Source organism: Oncorhynchus kisutch, linkage group LG15 (genome assembly GCF_002021735.2).
Source record: "Oncorhynchus kisutch isolate 150728-3 linkage group LG15, Okis_V2, whole genome shotgun sequence".
In the NCBI taxonomy this organism is placed as follows: Eukaryota; Metazoa; Chordata; class Actinopteri; order Salmoniformes; family Salmonidae; genus Oncorhynchus; species Oncorhynchus kisutch.
In genome coordinates, this window is record NC_034188.2 from 45,196,612 (window position 1) to 45,214,071 (window position 17,460).

The 17,460-nt window shown below is 41.2% G+C and overlaps 1 protein-coding gene across 4 annotated transcripts; it reads left to right on the forward strand.

The window, feature by feature from the left end:
• The first annotated feature begins 7,314 nt into the window (after positions 1 to 7,314).
• rhbdd1 (rhomboid domain containing 1) lies at positions 7,315 to 17,433 on the forward strand. 4 transcript variants are annotated; one of them, XM_031790325.1, is made up of 8 exons: positions 7,317 to 7,526; positions 8,667 to 8,807; positions 10,858 to 11,321; positions 11,603 to 11,735; positions 12,599 to 12,687; positions 13,796 to 13,849; positions 15,326 to 15,445; positions 16,500 to 17,433. In XM_031790325.1, exons 3-8 carry the CDS (start codon positions 10,886 to 10,888, stop codon positions 16,607 to 16,609), a joined length of 942 nt encoding a protein of 313 aa, XP_031646185.1. In that variant the 5' UTR covers positions 7,317 to 7,526; positions 8,667 to 8,807; positions 10,858 to 10,885; the 3' UTR covers positions 16,610 to 17,433. The 4 variants fall into 4 exon arrangements, with proteins under 4 accessions (XP_031646187.1, XP_031646185.1, XP_020359496.1 ...); XM_020503907.2 differs by lacking the exon at positions 8,667 to 8,807; XM_031790326.1 differs by lacking the exons at positions 7,317 to 7,526; positions 8,667 to 8,807 and adding an exon at positions 7,527 to 7,606.
• The last annotated feature ends 27 nt before the right edge of the window (positions 17,434 to 17,460 follow it).

Sequence of the window (17,460 nt, forward strand, 5' to 3'; positions counted from 1 at the left end):
TTTCCTTAAGGGCACGGTGATGATAGTTTGTAGAGTGATTACCTTTACGGTCCATTGAGGTACTTAACACTGTGTTATAGTCTCCTACCATAATGATTAGATCATTTGTTGCCTGTAAGTTCAATAAATTGGTATAAATATTTTTGATGAATTATGGATCATCCTGATTTGGACCATATAGATTAATGAGCCAAATCTCTTTTTCGTCCACTTTCATATTCAAAAGGATCCACCTTCTTTGTGAATCATTCCTTACTATTTGCACATTCAGATCGACATTTTTGTTAATTAAAATCATCACACCCTTTGTCCATGACAGAAAATTATTTCACCACCCCATTCCCTTTTCCACGCAACTTAATCTAAGGATGTAAGAGTGAGTTTCCTGTAAACAGTGTTAAATTCCTTTTATTTTAGCCATGTAAAGACTGATCTTTTTATAATCTGCTGTACTTATTTCACCCCTTATTATAGCTAGATACTATTCTCAGTCTAAATTGACCATAATTAGAGCTTGTAAAGTTACTGCCATCAGAGATATTATGACGGTCAAAACTAGAGCTTTCAAATGTCTGATATTTAGATTTCAAAAAATAGGTTCTAGCAATATTTGCTTTATTCCTTGCCTGTTTGCCTGTGAGCCAATGCCACAGATGTTAGAAAATTGAGACAATATATGTGTGTAGTAAATCTGAGTAGGTTGATGTGTATGATTTTGGATGTGATATAGTGAGTGTGTACGATGTCTGTATAAGAGTAGGACTATGTGTGATGTCCAAATAAATTATAACTGCCAATTTGCATGGTTGAGTGTCTGTGTGTAACATGCAGAGCCTATTGCCTTAATATGCATGATGATAATTGTAATCCATATCATATCACCATCATAGTTGCATCATACTTACTTTTAACATAATTGAAAAACACATCCCAGCATTTCCATAGCAATTGACTTTTCACATGATCATGAAAGAGACCTTGCATTATTCTAGAGACGGCTTCACTACAGTACAAATGTATTCAGTACAATATGTTTTATTCCCCGAAGCCCCTATTCTGATATTGTCCCCTTGCTTGTTGTAAACATATATAAACTTGTAGACAAATACATGAAGATAGACAAACAATAAACACATTAAATTATAAAACAGCACTATTGGGTTAGAGCCTGTAAGTAAGCATTTCACGGTAAGGTCTACACCAGTTGTATTTGGCGCACGTGACAAACAAACTTTGATTTGATTTGAACAGTTCTCGACAATAGAGAGAGGAAAGCAAGAGAGAGAAGAAAGCGAGATCGGGTGTACAGTGCCTTGCGAAAGTATTCGGCCCCGTTGAACTTTGCAACCTTTTGCCACATTTCAGGCTTCAAACATAAAGATATAAAAATGTATTTTTTTGTGAAGAATCAACAACAAGTGGGACACAATCATGAAGTGGAACGACATTTATTGGATATTTCAAACTTTTTTAACAAATCAAAAACTGAAAAATTGGGCGTGCAAAATTATTGAAGAAAAGCAGGCCCAAACCATGATGCTGCCACCACCATGTTTGACAGTGGGGATGGTGTGTTCAGGGTGATGAGCTGTGTTGCTTTTACGCCAAACATAACGTTTTGCATTGTTGCCAAAAAGTTCAATTTTGGTTTCATCTGACCAGAGCACCTTCTTCCACATGTTTGGTGTGTCTCCCAGGTGGCTTGTGGCAAACTTTAAACAACACTTTTTATGGATATCTTTAAGAAATGGCTTTCTTCTTGCTACTCTTCCATAAAGGCCAGATTTGTGCAATATACAACTGATTGTTGTCCTATGGACAGAGTCTCCCACCTCAGCTGTAGATCTCTGCAGTTCATCCAGAGTGATCATGGGCCTCTTGGCTGCATCTCTGATCAGTCTTCTCCTTGTATGAGCTGAAAGTTTAGAGGGACGGCCAGGTCTTGGTAGATTTGCAGTGGTCTGATACTCCTTCCATTTCAATATTATCGCTTGCACAGTGCTCCTTGGGATGTTTAAAGCTTGGGAAATCTTTTTGTATCCAAATCCGGCTTTAAACTTCTTCACAACAGTATCTCGGACCTGCCTGGTGTGTTCCTTGTTCTTCATGATGCTCTCTGCGCTTTTAATGGACCTCTGAGACTATCACAGTGCAGGGGCATTTATACGGAGACTTGATTACACACAGGTGGATTGTATTTATCATCATTAGTCATTTAGGTCAACATTGGATCATTCAGAGATCCTCACTGAACTTCTGGAGAGAGTTTGCTGCACTAAAAGTAAAGGGGCTGAATAATTTTGCACGCCCAATTTTTCAGTTTTTGATTTGTTAAAAACGTTTGAAATATCCAATAAATGTCGTTCCACTTTATGATTGTGTCCCACTTGTCGTTGATTCTTCACAAAAAAATACAGTTTTATATCTTTATGTTTGAAGCCTGAAATGTGGCAAAAGGTCGCAAAGTTCAAGGGGGCCGAATACTTTCGCAAGGCACTGTAAGTCAATGGTGTGTACTGTAAAGTGAGAGTCCGTGTCATTACACATTGTGTCAGTTGTATGGGTCAGTGGTGTCATGACGTTGGCCTCTTTGGGTATAGCAAGCCCCATCCCCCTCTCCCTGCCTCCCCCTTGCCTCCTTCAACTAGGTTGCTGTGGTCAGAGAGACGTCGTAAATTCCTGAGGATCTCCTCATGGACACACAGTATAGAGAGAGTAGATTTTCATGGAGAACAAAGGAATTCCTTCCACCTCACAGAACTTGAGATATGAACAAATTTCATGTTCCGGAGAAAGTATAAAAGATCGGTGAAGAATCCAGCTACGAACTGGTCCGTTTGTCACAACTTAGGGAAGCTCATGGGAGACGGTGTGGCCACATTACCATAACGCTGTTTATATAATAGCTTTTACATCTAATTGTTGTATAAGATGAATGAGTGAGTATGATACTGTTTGTATAATTGTGTAATATGATTTTGGACTGTTTAATGAAGAAAAATACAATTCCCTTTTGATTTTAACTAAATCAGAGGACTGCCCCAGTTTGGGTCAGACATCCTGGGACGGCCCTTTTCGGCCCTTCCGAATAAAACCCACACTCGGGTTTTCGATCAGCAGACCGAGCTTACCTCAATTACGAGATGGCTAAAGGTTGCAGACCATGTTCTTCTCCATTAGGAGGGACAAAGGTTGTAGACCATTGCTGAATCTTTTAACCATACCACGTGGATAAACTATAAGACTATCGATACCGACAGAATAAGAACAAGTCTTTGATATTAATTACTAGTCTGCAGCTAGGAATTCGGTATCATTGAACGCTAAGAACGACAACAGCCGAAACATCCATTCTATAATGAAACGAATGAATGTCACTCTGAACTATTCCCTCTAACCACAACCGAAAGAGAGAGGGAGAGAGACAGACAATTCTACAAAAGAAACACACTTTTCACCAGCGATCAAGACGACACACTGAGCGTAAATATATATTGATTGCAATTGTTCCCGAATGAGTGAGCGTTCATGTGTAAAGGATTAGCATTTCAATTGTTATAATTATCACTCTGTAGTGACTTCTTAGTCGACTCCCACTTCGCCTTTTGTCTAACGAGCCGCCATGCCGGTTTAGCCCACTAGGGCACATTCTCCTATCATTTCATGTAACCATATTTACTGTTTGTTTATGCATTTCTGTGAATTACTTAGTTAGTAATAAATAAATGATTTAAGACAATTGATGTATGGATGACTCATAGTGAAGACTGGGTTCGTGCAGATAACCAACAATTTACGACGTTTGGAATGAGACTAACGTGAGGTAAAGTAAATAATTCATTAATTCGAAGACTAATTGATCAGATAAAATATCTGAACATTTATTTTAGGAAATGATAACTTTGTAATCTGAATATTTTTCCTTGGTGCCCCGACTTCCTAGTTAATTAGTTACGTGATTAATCAGTTGATCGCGTAATACTAATTACAGAGAATCTTTGATAAAAACTATGTCTTCAGTTTAATGATAGTAAAGACACGACAGTGGTGTGTGTGTGCATTCACATGAGTGTGCTGGTGTGTGTGTGTGTGTGTGTGTGTGTACATAAATGTTATTGGTCGCATATACATATTTAGCAGACATTATTCATTCCCTTGCATGCATTCGTGTGCCAGTCTGTTTGTCCGTGTCCGTGCACATGAGTATATGTGGTTGGGGGACAGGGGAAGTGCTCACACATTGGCCATTGAGCGGTGATCTCATTGTTCCGGAATGATTATCCCTGGGCCTAAGGGGAGGGGTCTTATCAGGACAGGTTCTGAATGAAGATTTTCATGTGTTGTAGTCCATCGCTATCTTCTCTGCTTTGAAAACAGTCTGACAGACAGCAAGACGGATGGACAGACACTGTTGGAACGAGGCCTACTGCCTGCTGTGCCAAATGGCCGTACTCACACACACACATGCACACTCTTGTACATGCACACTCATGCTCTTTCTTTCAAATGCATGCTCTCTCTCATGAGAGTCAATAAAGAACATGTAGGTAGGAGGGGTTATGTTGATGTTTTTGTACACAATAGCTACGATGCATTCGAAAAGTATTCAGACTCCTTGTCTTTTTCCACATCTTATCTTACAGTCTTATTTTAAAATGGATTAAATAGTTTTTCTCTCATCAATCTACACACAATACCTCAATGACAAAGCAAAATCAGGTTTTTAGAAATTTTAGCAAATTTATCAAATGAAAAAATAAAAGTATTCAGACCCTTTACTCAGTACTTTGTTGAAGCACCTTTGGTTGCGATTACATCCTCAAATCTTCTTGGGTATGACGCTACAAGCTTGGCACACATGTATTTGGGGAGTTTCTCCTCTTATTCTGTGCAGATCCTCTCAAGTTCTGTCAGATTAGTTGGGACGTGTCTGATATTTTCAGGTCTCTCCAGAGAAGTTCGATCAGGTTCAAGTCCGGGCTCTGGCTGTGCCACTCAAGGACATTCAGAGACTTGTCCCAAAGCCACTCCTGCGTTGTCTTGAGTGTGTGCTTTGGGTCATTGTCCTGTTTGGAAGGTGAATCTTCGCCCCAGTCTGAGGTCCTGACCGCTCTGGAGCAGGATTTCATCAAGGATCTCTTTCTGCACTTTGCTCTTTTCATCTTTCCCTCGATCCTGACTAGTCTCCCAGTCCCTGCCGCTGAAAAATATCCCCACAGCATGATGCTGCCACCACCATGTTTCACCGTAGGGATGGGGTCAGGTTTCCTCCAGACATTACGCTTGGCATTCCGGTCAAAGAGTTCAATCTTGGTTTCATCAGACCAGAGAATCTTGTTTCTCATGGTCTGAGAGTCTTTTAGGTGCCTTTTGGCAAACTCCAAGCAGGCTGTCATGTGCTTTTCAAATCAAATCAAATTTTATTTGTCATATACACATGGTTAGCAGATGTTAATGCGAATGTAGAGAAATGCTTGTGCTTCTAGTTCTGACAATGCAGTAATAAACAACGAGTAATCTAACTAACAATTCCCAAACTACTACCTTATACACACAAGTGTAAAGGGATAAAGAATATGTACATAAAGATATATGAATGAGTGATGGTACAGAGCGGCATAGGCAAGATGCAGTAGATGGTATCGAGTACAGTATATACATATGAGATGAGTATGTAAACAAAGTGGCATAGTTTAAAGTGGCTAGTGATACATGTATTACATAAAGATGCAGTAGATGATATAGAGTACAGTATATATGTATACATATGAGATGAATAATGTAGGGTATGTAAACATTATATTAAGTAGCATTGTTTAAAGTGGCTAGTGATATATTTTACATCAATTCCCATTATTAAAGTGGCTGGAGTTGAGTCAGTCCGTTGGCAGCAGCCACTCAATGTTAGTGGTGGCTGTTTAACAGTCTGATGGCCTTGAGATAGAAGCTGTTTTTCAGTCTCTCTGTCCCAGCTTTGATGCACCTGTACTGACCTCGCCTTCTGGATGATAGTGGGGTGAACAGGCAATGGCTTGGGTGGTTGTTGTCCTTGATTATCTTTATGGCCTTCCTGTGACATCGGGTGGTGTAGGTGTCAGAACGCACCCTTGTGGGGCCCCAGTGTTGAGGATCAGTGGGGTGGAGATGTTGTTACCTACCCTCACCACCTGGGGGCTGCCCATCAGGAAGTCCAGTACCCAGTTGCACAGGGCGGGGTCGAGACCCAGGGTCTCGAGCTTGATGACGAGTTTGGAGTGTACAATGGTGTTAAATGCTGAGCTGTAGTCGATGAACAGCATTCTCACATAGGTATTCCTTTTTACTGAGGAGTGGCTTCCTTCTGGCCACTCTACCATAAAGGCCTGATTGGTAGAGTGCTGCAGAGTTGGAAGAACCTTCCAGAAGGACAACCATCTTCACAGAGGAACTCTGGAGCTCTGTCAGGGTGAACATCAGGTTCTTGTTCACCTCCCTGACCAAGGCCCTTCTCCCCGTTTGGCCGGGCGGCCAGCTAAAGGAAGAGTCTTGGTGGTTACAAAATTCTTCCATTTAAGAATGATGGAGGCCACTCTGTTCTTGGGGACCTTCAAGCGGTGATCTCACCCTTGCAGAAATGTTTTGGTACCCTTCCCCAGATCTGTGCCTCGACACAATTCTACGGACAATTCCTTTGACCTCATGGCCTGTTTTTTTGCTCTGACATGCACGGTCAACGTTTAAATAGGCAGGTGGGACATGTCCAATCAATTGAAATTACCACAGGTGGACTCCATATGCACATCTCAAGGATGATCAATGGAAACAGGATATACCTGAGCTCAATTTAGAGTCTCGTAGCGAAGGGTCTGAATACTTATGTGAATAAGGTATTTCTGTATTTTTTTATATTTTATAAATGAACAAAAATGTCTAAAATATATTTTATAAATTTTAGAATAAGGCTATAACTATCAAAATGTGGAAAAGTCAAGGGGTCTGAATACTTTGAACAACGAACACAAGATGATACAAAAACCTATGCAAACACAACTTACTAATATATATCTAAATATTTTTAAAACATTTTCATCAGTACATAAAAAAAAAAAAACTTTACTTTGACAGGGAAGTGAAACGCATAGAGATACAAAATAATGAGGGAAAAGTGAGTGCGTATTTGGCGTGCTAATACACTGTGGTCAGATGCTGCTGTTGTGGTGCGATATGGTAATGCAACTGAACATTCACACACTGGAAACCAAACGGAAGCAAACGGGGAGGGACTAATGTCAATTTGTCCAATAAGAAACGCTCGTTTTCGTTACAAAACGTTTTATTATGATCTGTACAGTGTGCACCAAACGAATCTGTTATGATCACTTGGTCTATTCCCCTAACATTTCATGAAAAGTTTACCGTGTATGATTAAGTGTAGGTAAACCCCAATATCCCTTAATCGTCTTTAATAAGTGTTTTGTCGGCCAGAAAGACAGAGAGACCAACAATACCAGCGATATATTCAAATACTGCCTGCGCGGTACCAGGAAGTAAGTTACAATTTTGGGGCAAAATCAACCAGCTATAAACCTAAACGTTATGTGTCTGTCATTTGAGATTGCATATCAAGGTCTGTTTTTTGTTGGCTCCAGTATGAAAGCTAGCTAACTATATTCTTTACATTTTGACATTTGTTTTGTGTTTATTGCTCTGCTTTCTGACAGTTTTAAGGCGGAATGTAGTAGGCCTAATCTTAGCCTAGGAAGCCGATAGTGCAGATCTAGACCCCATCGTCTAAACTCGATGTGCATTCCAAGGTAATACATAGACTCATGTCCCCAGTGGACCGGCTCCTACATAAAGCATCCTCCATTCAGGCTGCAAAGGCATCGTTTTCCTCCTTAAAAGATGCACGTTGCAGAAATCGCGCTGCCATTTCCTGGTTGCTAAAATTCAAAGAGTTTCCACTATATTTGCTTGTTTTGTCACATACTGAAATTAGTCAGAATCCTTGTACCGTGTAAACCGCTGTGAAATATATTTAACCAAAACTATTGTATTTGAAGCTGGTGTACCAACCCAAAAGTAAGACGCAAAAAATAAACCTAAAAACGGGAAGCATAAAAATAGCCCACATACAGTAGTAGGAAAATGTATGCACTCACTACTGTAAGTCGTTCTGGATAAGAGCTTCTGCTAAATGTAAAATACAACAGATCTATCGTTTCTTAGACTTTGTTTCAATAAGATTGGCAAATCTATAACATGTGAATGTTGTCAGGTCAACCAAAAAGTTACATATTGTAGCTTTAGTGGAGATGGTGGGAAAATATTCCTCTCACTTTCAGATTTTGTGTATCATCAGAAAGTAACTATCATTCCTAGGCATTAGCCACTCTAGCATCATGGTAAAAATTGTGATTTACAAAGAATGTATGCATATTTTACTCTTTTTTTTCTTTTTTTTCCTGCCTTCTCACCATTAAAGTTAAGGAGGAAAATGCTACTTTTGCTGAGAAGTATTTTTGTAATAATGTATTCTCTTTTTTTTTCTCAATCTGATTGGGGGGCCTGGCAGTATTTAGTTTGCATTTAACCTGCCCATTCCACTCCCTCTTATCCTAATTTGTTCCACCCATAATTGAGAAGTCTACATGCCAAGTACAGACGATATAGTGTGTTCCCTACAGGTTACAGAAAGAGCAGAAGCCTGAGCTATCTGTTCAGAATGCAGTCCTACCTACCTACCTACGGGTTATGGAAAATGTGCTCTTTGAGTATTTTGTAGAGTAGGTTTCCTCAAGGAGAAATCCTACATTGCTATATCAAAGGTAATCAAACAATTGCACTATTGTAAATACTACAGTAATGTATACAAAAATACTAGTCTGCAGAAACACTACAGTTATACAACTGTATACTACAGACTGCAGGGAACTACAGTAATTACTATAGTATACAATAAAAAATGTTACTACAGTATTTATACTATAGTAAACTATAAATACCACAGTATGCTACAGTCATGTCTGCAATACTACAGTATTCACTGTAGTGTTTTTGCAGACTTCGGTCCCGTTAATACTACAGTAAAGTCCCCTCAAAAAACAACAGTGAATAGTATAGTATTTATACCATAGACAAGTTGGTTGTTTAGCAACAAAACAGACGTGTGCGCAACTATGGGGCAAAACAGACTGAGTTGTCTTACATGTAAACTATATTTCATCTCCAATGTTTATTGAAAACATAAATACATTTGCACTATGAACAGTTGTTTTTTCTCAAATACATCGTTGCAGTTGTTGGTTAGCTAGTGCATTTTTACATATTAGAATAGACATGACATTAGTCAAAACACATCAAAACAAGACATGGTACAATACACGACCAAAAGTATGTGGACACCTGCTTGTCGAACATTCCAAAATGGAGTTGCCCCCCCCCCCCCCCCCCCCCCCCCCCCCCTCCCCTTTGCTGCTATAACAGCTTCCACTCTTCTGGGAAGGCTTTCCACTAGATGTTGGAACATTGCTGCGGGGACTGGCTTCCATTCAGTCACAAGAGCATTAGTGAGGTCGGGCACTGATGTTTGGCGATTAGGCATGGCTTGCAGTTGGTGTTCCAATTCATCCCAAAGGTGTTTGATGGGGTTGAGATCAGGGCTCTGTGCAGGCCAGTCTTCCACACCGATCACGACAAACCAATTCTCTACGGGCCTCACTTTGTCCACAGGGGCATTGTCATGCTGAAACTTCCCCAAACTGTTGCCACAAAGTTGGAAGCACAGAATCGCCTAGAATGTAGTGTTAAGATTTCCCTTGAATGGAACGAAGGGGCCTAGCCCGAACCATGAAAAACAGCCATAGACCATTGTTCCTCCTCCACCAAACTTTACAGTTGCCACTGCATTCAGGCAGGTAGTGTTCTCCTGGCATCCGCCAAACCCAGATTTGTCTGTCGGACTGCCAGACGGTGAATTGTGATTCATCACTCTAGAGAACGTGTTTCCACAGCTCCAGAGTCCAATTGTGGCGAGCTTAACACCACTCCAGCCGATGTTTAGCATTGTGCATGGTGATCTTAGGCTTGTGTGCGGCTGCTCGGCCATGGAAACCCATTTCATGAAACTCCCGACAAACAGTTCTTGTGCTTTTGCATCCAGAGGCAGTTTGGAACTCGGTAGTGAGTGTTGCAACCGAGGACAGACAATTTTCACGCGCTAAGCGCTTCAGTGCTCGGCGGTCCCATTCTGTGAGCTTGTGTGGTCTACCACTTTGAGGCTGAGCCGTTGTTGCTCCTAGACAACATTTGACAGAACTGACTTGTAAAGGTGGCATCCTATGACAGTGCCACATTGAAAGTCATTGAGCGCTTCAGTAAGGCCATTCTACTGCCAATGTTTGTCTATGGAGATTGCATGGCGGTGTGCTCGATTTTTATACATCTGTCAGCAACGGGTGTAGCTGAAATAGCCGAATCCACTAATTTGAAGGGGTGTCTACATACCTTTGTGTATACATTGTGTATCAATAACAAGATAAAACTATCTGAAAGGAGTCCCTTACGAATCCCCAGATGGCAGCTTTCTTGTCATTGTTGCCACCCAGATTCACAACAATTACAGACTTTTGCCCCGTTGAAGCATGCACATTTATTCCGTGATGTTGTCAGCTAACCCATCTATAGTATTTTTTTTGTTTTGTGTGTGTGCCCTTGTCTTGCTCTCTGTGTGTGGGTGTTTGTGGTATTGTCTGTGCGTGGAAACTGGGGGTGTTTAAAAATCCCCATAAGAATGCAAAAAATGACATCCCTGTTTCAAAGGACAAAGAAAGTTGTATGATTTTGTATTTAATTGTACATGTTTGTGTGTCACTCCAGGCTGAGCTACCGCAGTTGAGTGAGGAGGATGCGTTACCGACAGAGGGGGGGAGGTCAGCTGGGTCTGATCCTCCTGGCCTCCCAGGTCTTCCATGTGGGGGTGGAGAACATTCCCCCTGTGACGCTGGCTGTATTGGGCCTTAACGTCTACCTCTTTCTGGTACCCAGCTTACCCCTCCTCCAGGCCTGCATCAGCGTCCAACAAACCTACTGGCGTGGTGACTGGCGCCGCCTCGTGCTGGCGCCGCTGCACCACCTAGACGACTGGCACCTGTACTTCAACATGGCATCCTTCCTGTGGAAGGGCGTCAAGTTGGAGCCCCGGCTTGGCAGCAGCTTCTACGCCTGGCTTCTGACTGTTTTCTCCCTGCTGACGGGCGTGATTTATCTGCTGCTGGAGATGGTGCTCTCGGAGATCACCCAGGACCCCTCTTACAGCTTAGAGTGTGCAGCCGGCTTCTCAGGTACTAGCTAGCTACAGTGTCAGTGTGTTTGCTGTTATGCTGCTGAGGAAGGTTTCTATCTATCCTCACAATAGTTTGGGTCATGGTAGTTTTTTTTTACCAGGAAAAACCCCAGGTCCTAGTTATAAGCCTAAACATGAATGGGCCTCTGTTGGTCAGTAAAAAGGTCCACTCTGTTTTTCAACTCTGAATTTGCTTCCTGAATTGAAAACTGAATTGACCTCAATCATGCTGTGCTGTGAGTGGCATGGTGAGACTGAACTGTCTGTCCTGTGTTGTAGGAGTGCTTTTCGCTCTGAAAGTGCTGAGTAACCACTACCACCCGGGAGGTGTCTCCTACGTGATGGGCGTCCCAGTGGCCAATCGCTACGCCAGCTGGGTTGAGCTGGTGCTGATTCATGTAACGTCACCGGGGTGAGTTATTCTTTGTTGCAGGAGTAGTCAGATGCACAGTAAACACATGTTCTACACCTACAGACTTTTTCCCCAGCCCAGGTGTCACAAGTTTCCAATAAGAAATGCACATTTTAGTTAGACATTTTTATACTGTTGTGTGCCCGAATGAATGACCCAAGGTTCATCGTAAGTTCACTAGACAGTCTCTTATCATCCACAATGTGTTAAATAGTTCTAAATGAAAGCTTACAGACATAACTAGGTTTGATAATAGGGGAGATTGGGGTAAGTTGAGCCTCCCTTGTTTCTAGGAAACTATACACAAAATGTGTAGTTTGACCAAATATTTAGGAAGAGGTCATCGTTTCATGGAGTCTGTCAGATTGGATGGGGAGCGTCGCTGCACAGCTATTTTCAGGTCCCTCCAGAGATGTTCAATCGGGTTCAAGTATGGGCTCTGGCTGAGCCACTCAAGGACATTCAGAGACTTGTCCCAAAGCCACACCTGTGTTCTCTTGGCTGTGTGCTTAGGATCGTTGTCCTGTTGGAAGGTGAACCTTCGCCCCAGTCTGAGGTCCTGAACGTTCTGGAGCAGGTTTTCATCAAGAATCTCTCTGTACTTTGCTCCATTCATCTTTCCCTCGATCCTGACTAGTCTACCAGTCTCCCGCTGAAAAACATCCCCACAGCATGATGCTGCTGCCACCGTAGGGATGGTGCCAGGTTTCTTCCAGACGTGTTGCTTGACATTCAGGCCAAAGAGTTCAAGCGTGGTTTCATCAGACCAGAGAATCTTGTTTCTCATGGTTTGAGAGTCATTTAATTACGGAGTAGTGTGCGTTGTAACCAGGCGGTAACTCATAACACTCTTCTCTGTGCAGGACCTCCTTTGTGGGACACCTGGCAGGCATCCTGGTGGGGCTTCTCTACACCGCTGGTCCTTTGAAGATCATCATGAGAACAATTGCAGGTTTGTGTGTGTCGTGGGCAAATGCCTCTCCTGCCTCTCCTGTGAAGTAGTGACGCGTGACATATGCCTAGTTTCCTAAAACAACTCACAATTATCAGCGACAATCCATATGACTATGAATGAGGATGTTGTTTTTGCTTAAAGGCCAACTTTTATATTTACCTAAAATAGCCTATATGTTGTAATGTATTCATGTCTTTTTAGCTTTCGCAATAAGAATAAATATGAACGTCAATATACTAGAATTTGAACATCAGATTGAAATAAACAGGTGTGTTCAACATTTAACACATTTAAAGTCATTTTCAGACCTACATTAATCTATTGAGATGATTTATTCACATATTCCACCCATTTACCCAGTAGTTATTGCTGTTTAGGTATTTGGTAGACATGGGAATGCAGGTGTGCTTATACCTGTTCAGGTTACATGGAGGGGAACCCTATAGCATCTGCCTGAGGGGAGGAGCTGATACTCAGAGTGGAGTACATGGGAGTGGTCTGAAATAGTCTGGGCTTGCCTGATAATGGGCTGCAGGGACGAATGCTGCCTCACACCCATGACCTTCATGGCAGTTTGTGTCAAGCGGGCAATTTGAGATTTTAGTCAGACTGATTTCCAAATCAGACTATGATGCCATGTTTTAGGATACACTCTCTAAAGCATTGTAACAGTGTTGCTTCTATGCCTCTCCTTTCCCCAACCTGAGCTCCAACCAGGGACCCTTGGAACATTGACAACTGTCACCCACAAAGCATTGTTACTTTTCACAGCTGCGGCCCTTGCCAAGCAAGTTTCAGAGCGGGTGACGTCAACGCCATCTAACTAGCCATTTCACATTGGCTACAAAAGCATGGTTGAAAAAGTGGCCCTTATTCTGTGTGTATGTTTTTCTATGTAGATTTTTTTTGCCTTTCCAAACAACAGTGGTTTTTGTCCTTTAAATAAGACGACGTGTATGTGGTGTTGGTTCTAAGCTGCACTGTTTTTCATAGAAATTTCAGGTTAAATGCATTTGGAAACCAAACAAATCATGTTGTGTCCAACCACAGTATAACATTACATGATTAGACAAATTACATGATCAGGTGTCTCCTCTCCCAACAGGATTTGTGATGAATGGATACCATGCCAGACAAAATCCATATTATAACTTTTCAGGTATGTAGCTACATATGTCTAATCATTTTGCACCTTGATTTATTGATGTCTTGCTTCCACAATGGGCAGAGTCTAGATTATTTTTGTTTGTGTCTGCAATATACACTGAACAAAAATATAAATGCAACATGTATGTCTCATGTTTAATGAGCGGAAATAAAAGATACCAGAACATTTTCATAAGCACAAAAGGTGTATTTCTCTCAGATCTTGTGTACAAATTTGTTTACATTCCTGTAAGTGAGCAGTTCTCCTTTACCAAGATAATCCATCCACCTGACAGGTGTGGCATATCAAACCTCATGATCATTACACAGGTGCACCTTGTGTTGGGGACAATAAAAGGACAATCTAAAACTGCTGTCGCATAAATCAAATCACATTTTAAGCAGAAGTTATTGTGGGTGTAGCGAAATGCTTGTAAAAATGTATGACACACAGCAAAAACAAAATACTGCAAAGTTGCTTAGGAGCTAGAAGCAGAACTACCATGTCTGTTGGCGCCATCTTGCACATCAACACAATGCCACAGATGTCTCAAGTTTTGAGATGCGTGCAATTGTCATGCTGACTGCAGGAATGTCCACCAGAGCTTTTCCCAGAGTGAATTTTCCATGACCATAATGAAAGTCATTTTAGAGAATTTGGACATACTTCCAACCGACCTCATAACCGCAGACCACATGTATGGCATCGTGTGGGCGAGTGGTTTGCTGATGTCAACATTGTGAACAGAGTGCCCCATGGTGGAGGCAGCTGTACATAGTCTATTGGTAAATAGCCCACCCTTTTCACCTACCTCATCCCCGTACTGTTTTTATTTATTTACTTTTCTGCTCTTCTGCACACCAATATCTCTACCTGTACATGACCATCTGATCTTTTATCACTCCAGCGTTAATCTGCAAAATTGTAATTATTTGCCTACCTCCTCATGCCTTTTGCACACATTGTATATAGACCCCCCCTTCGTTTTCTACTGTGTTATTGACTTGTTAATTGTTTACTCCATGTGTAACTCTTTGTTGTATGCTCACACTGCTATGCTTTATCTTGGCCAGGTCGCAGTTGCAAATGAGAACTTGTTCTCAACTAGCCTACCTGGTTAAATAAAGGTGAAATAAAAAAAGTGGGGTGATGATATGGGCAGAAATAAGCTACGGACAACAAACAAAATAGCATTTTATCCATGGCAATTTGAATGCACAAAAATACAGGGACGAGATCCTGAGGCCCTTTTATTTTTATGGTATCTGTGACCAACTTTATTCCCGGTCATGTGAAATCCATCAATTATGGCCTAATTTATTTCAATTGACTGATTTCCTCATTAGAACTGTAACGCAGTAAAATCTATGAAATTGTTGCATGTTGCATTTGTTTTTGTTCAGTGTAGTACCAAGCATACTTGCCAAGAGCCTGATATATTTGGTAATCCTAGTATGTGTGTGGGTGGGGGGTGGGGGGGTTCTGTAGGATACAGTGGCAGTAGTAGAGGACCCCGTGCGCACCCCCAGAATGTTCACCCTTACACTGGAGGTCTATCAGAGGATGAGCAGTACGAGGCAGCCATCAGAGCCAGTCTCAATGGCAGAGGTGAGACCACAGACCTGGGTTCTGTTCATTAAGCAGTAGGCAACAAATGGAAGAAGTGTTTCTTATTCAACAAGGCCAGGTAGTCCCCGTCTACCTGGCCTTGTCGAATAAGAAACACATTTTCATTCACCGTTGCAAACCATAAAATAAAAAAAATTCAGTTGCATACCCTAATCCGGATTCACAGAGGCCTTAAAAATGGTAATAATAAAAAGCCTTAACCTTTCGAGTCCCGCTGTCACGCCCTTTTAAGCATTGACGTTTGAGCTACAAACTTCTGGGTTGGATTCGTCCATTGAATTAATCTATTTCTTCTGATACCATTAGTCTGTGTGAGTAATGGGGGCTGAGTTAGAGAGATGTTTGTGAGACAAGGGCGGATCATGAAGGACTCCGGGGGGAGCGGTTCTTCTCACAAACGCCTGTAGAGTCCGAATGGTTTGTTATGCTCTGACGCTCAGCCACACAAGAGTCGTTAAAAGGTTAGGGTTTCTTCTACATAGAAGATCATAGGAAATCCCCGGACATATTGTCGATAATACTGTAATAAGCTCACATAGTTGCTGTCACAAACTCAACACAGTTGTCACTGACTAGTTGGATATTCATTTCCCATTGAGCAAACAATGTCTGTACTTACAGCATTCTTATAAATACTTTTTCTTTTTTTAAATCAGGTTTCTGCATGGTAGAACTTATTTTTTGATTGACATTTGCAATTGTTTGTCAAGTGGGTTTGTGTTGTCCTTGTTGTCCTGAAAATATGTTTATACACCTCAATGTGAGGCTAAATATGAGGAAAGAGCAAGTGGATTAATGAAAGTAGTTAATTTCAACTTGTTTTGATGTGGGAAGCCGGGGTACAGTGGATTGTGCTGGAAAATAGAGTTAATTGGAAGTGCTTAAATCAAAACAGATTCAAGACTTTTGAAGTCCTCCCATTTAATCTAAATGTTGGGTCAAATAACTAATCTGTAGGAGTGCCCAATCAAAGCCTACAGCCTCAGTCACAACACCTGCATGTGTCAATCATTATAATTGTTATGTCCCTTAGGGGGCTCCACTCAGAGAAGACCAACCTCGCATGGTTTCAACATTCCAGGAGAACTGACAGCAGAGGAGATCAGGAGGCGGCGGCTCCAGAGGATTGACCACTTTGACTGACCAAGCTGGACTATTGGTTCATTGGAGGATAAAATATCTTTCCTCAAGGAATACTACATTGAAAAACTATAGTATTTTGTCCATCAGTCCACTGTTAAAGGTAGAATCAGTGAAATGTTGCACAAGCAGTACCTCAGATATTGCGATGAGCAAGATGCAAGATTTCGCTCTCACCCAGTCACACACAGTATCTGCGCATGTGCTTAACGCTCTTACAAAGTGGTAGCCAAGGGACCAGAACAGGAGAAGTTTAGCCTCGTGCTCCAACTCTCATAGTTGTTGGGGTGCATTTTAATTTGGCATTTTATCATTAAAAAATATTTTAAATGAATATTTGAAAACTTATAAATATTATGCAGTGAAAACAGCCAAATGTATCCAAATCACATTTTAGTAACCACATTGATTTGACATGTTCACTTTGTAGTGTCAACTTTATTGAATGCGTGCCAATGACTTGTGCTATCGATCCCCCACGGTTGGCGTGCCATTGAGCTCTTACCGTATGTATTGGGCTACTATTTAATTATTTTCAACTATCAATTAAGATTTTTAGTCCTGTAGTATTTGAATGTAATAATAGGATTACCAAATATACTGTTTCTGTCTCTTGGCAAATATGAAACAGCAATTATAGAGATCTGGGAACTAAGTCTTCTATTTTGATACATTTTGCTCTAGAGGGAATCTGAGAATGAACTCGTAATTTAACATGAGAGTAATATGATGTATTTCTTAAAATAATCTTGTTTGTTAAACAATGTATTTTTGGAAAATTTATATTAAATATGTGCATTGTGTTAAACACTGCATTTCCCCCCTTAGTTCAGTACATTGAAGACTACACTTGA

Excerpts from the sequence above, each read along its gene's own strand:
- rhbdd1 (XM_031790325.1), top strand. The coding sequence starts at position 10,886 with ATGCGTTACCGACAGAGGGGGGGAGGTCAGCTGGGTCTGATCCTCCTG. Across the intron at positions 11,736-12,598 it reads ATTCATGTAACGTCACCGGG|GACCTCCTTTGTGGGACACC; the intron begins GTGAGTTATTCT and ends TTCTCTGTGCAG. Across the intron at positions 12,688-13,795 it reads CATCATGAGAACAATTGCAG|GATTTGTGATGAATGGATAC; the intron begins GTTTGTGTGTGT and ends CTCTCCCAACAG.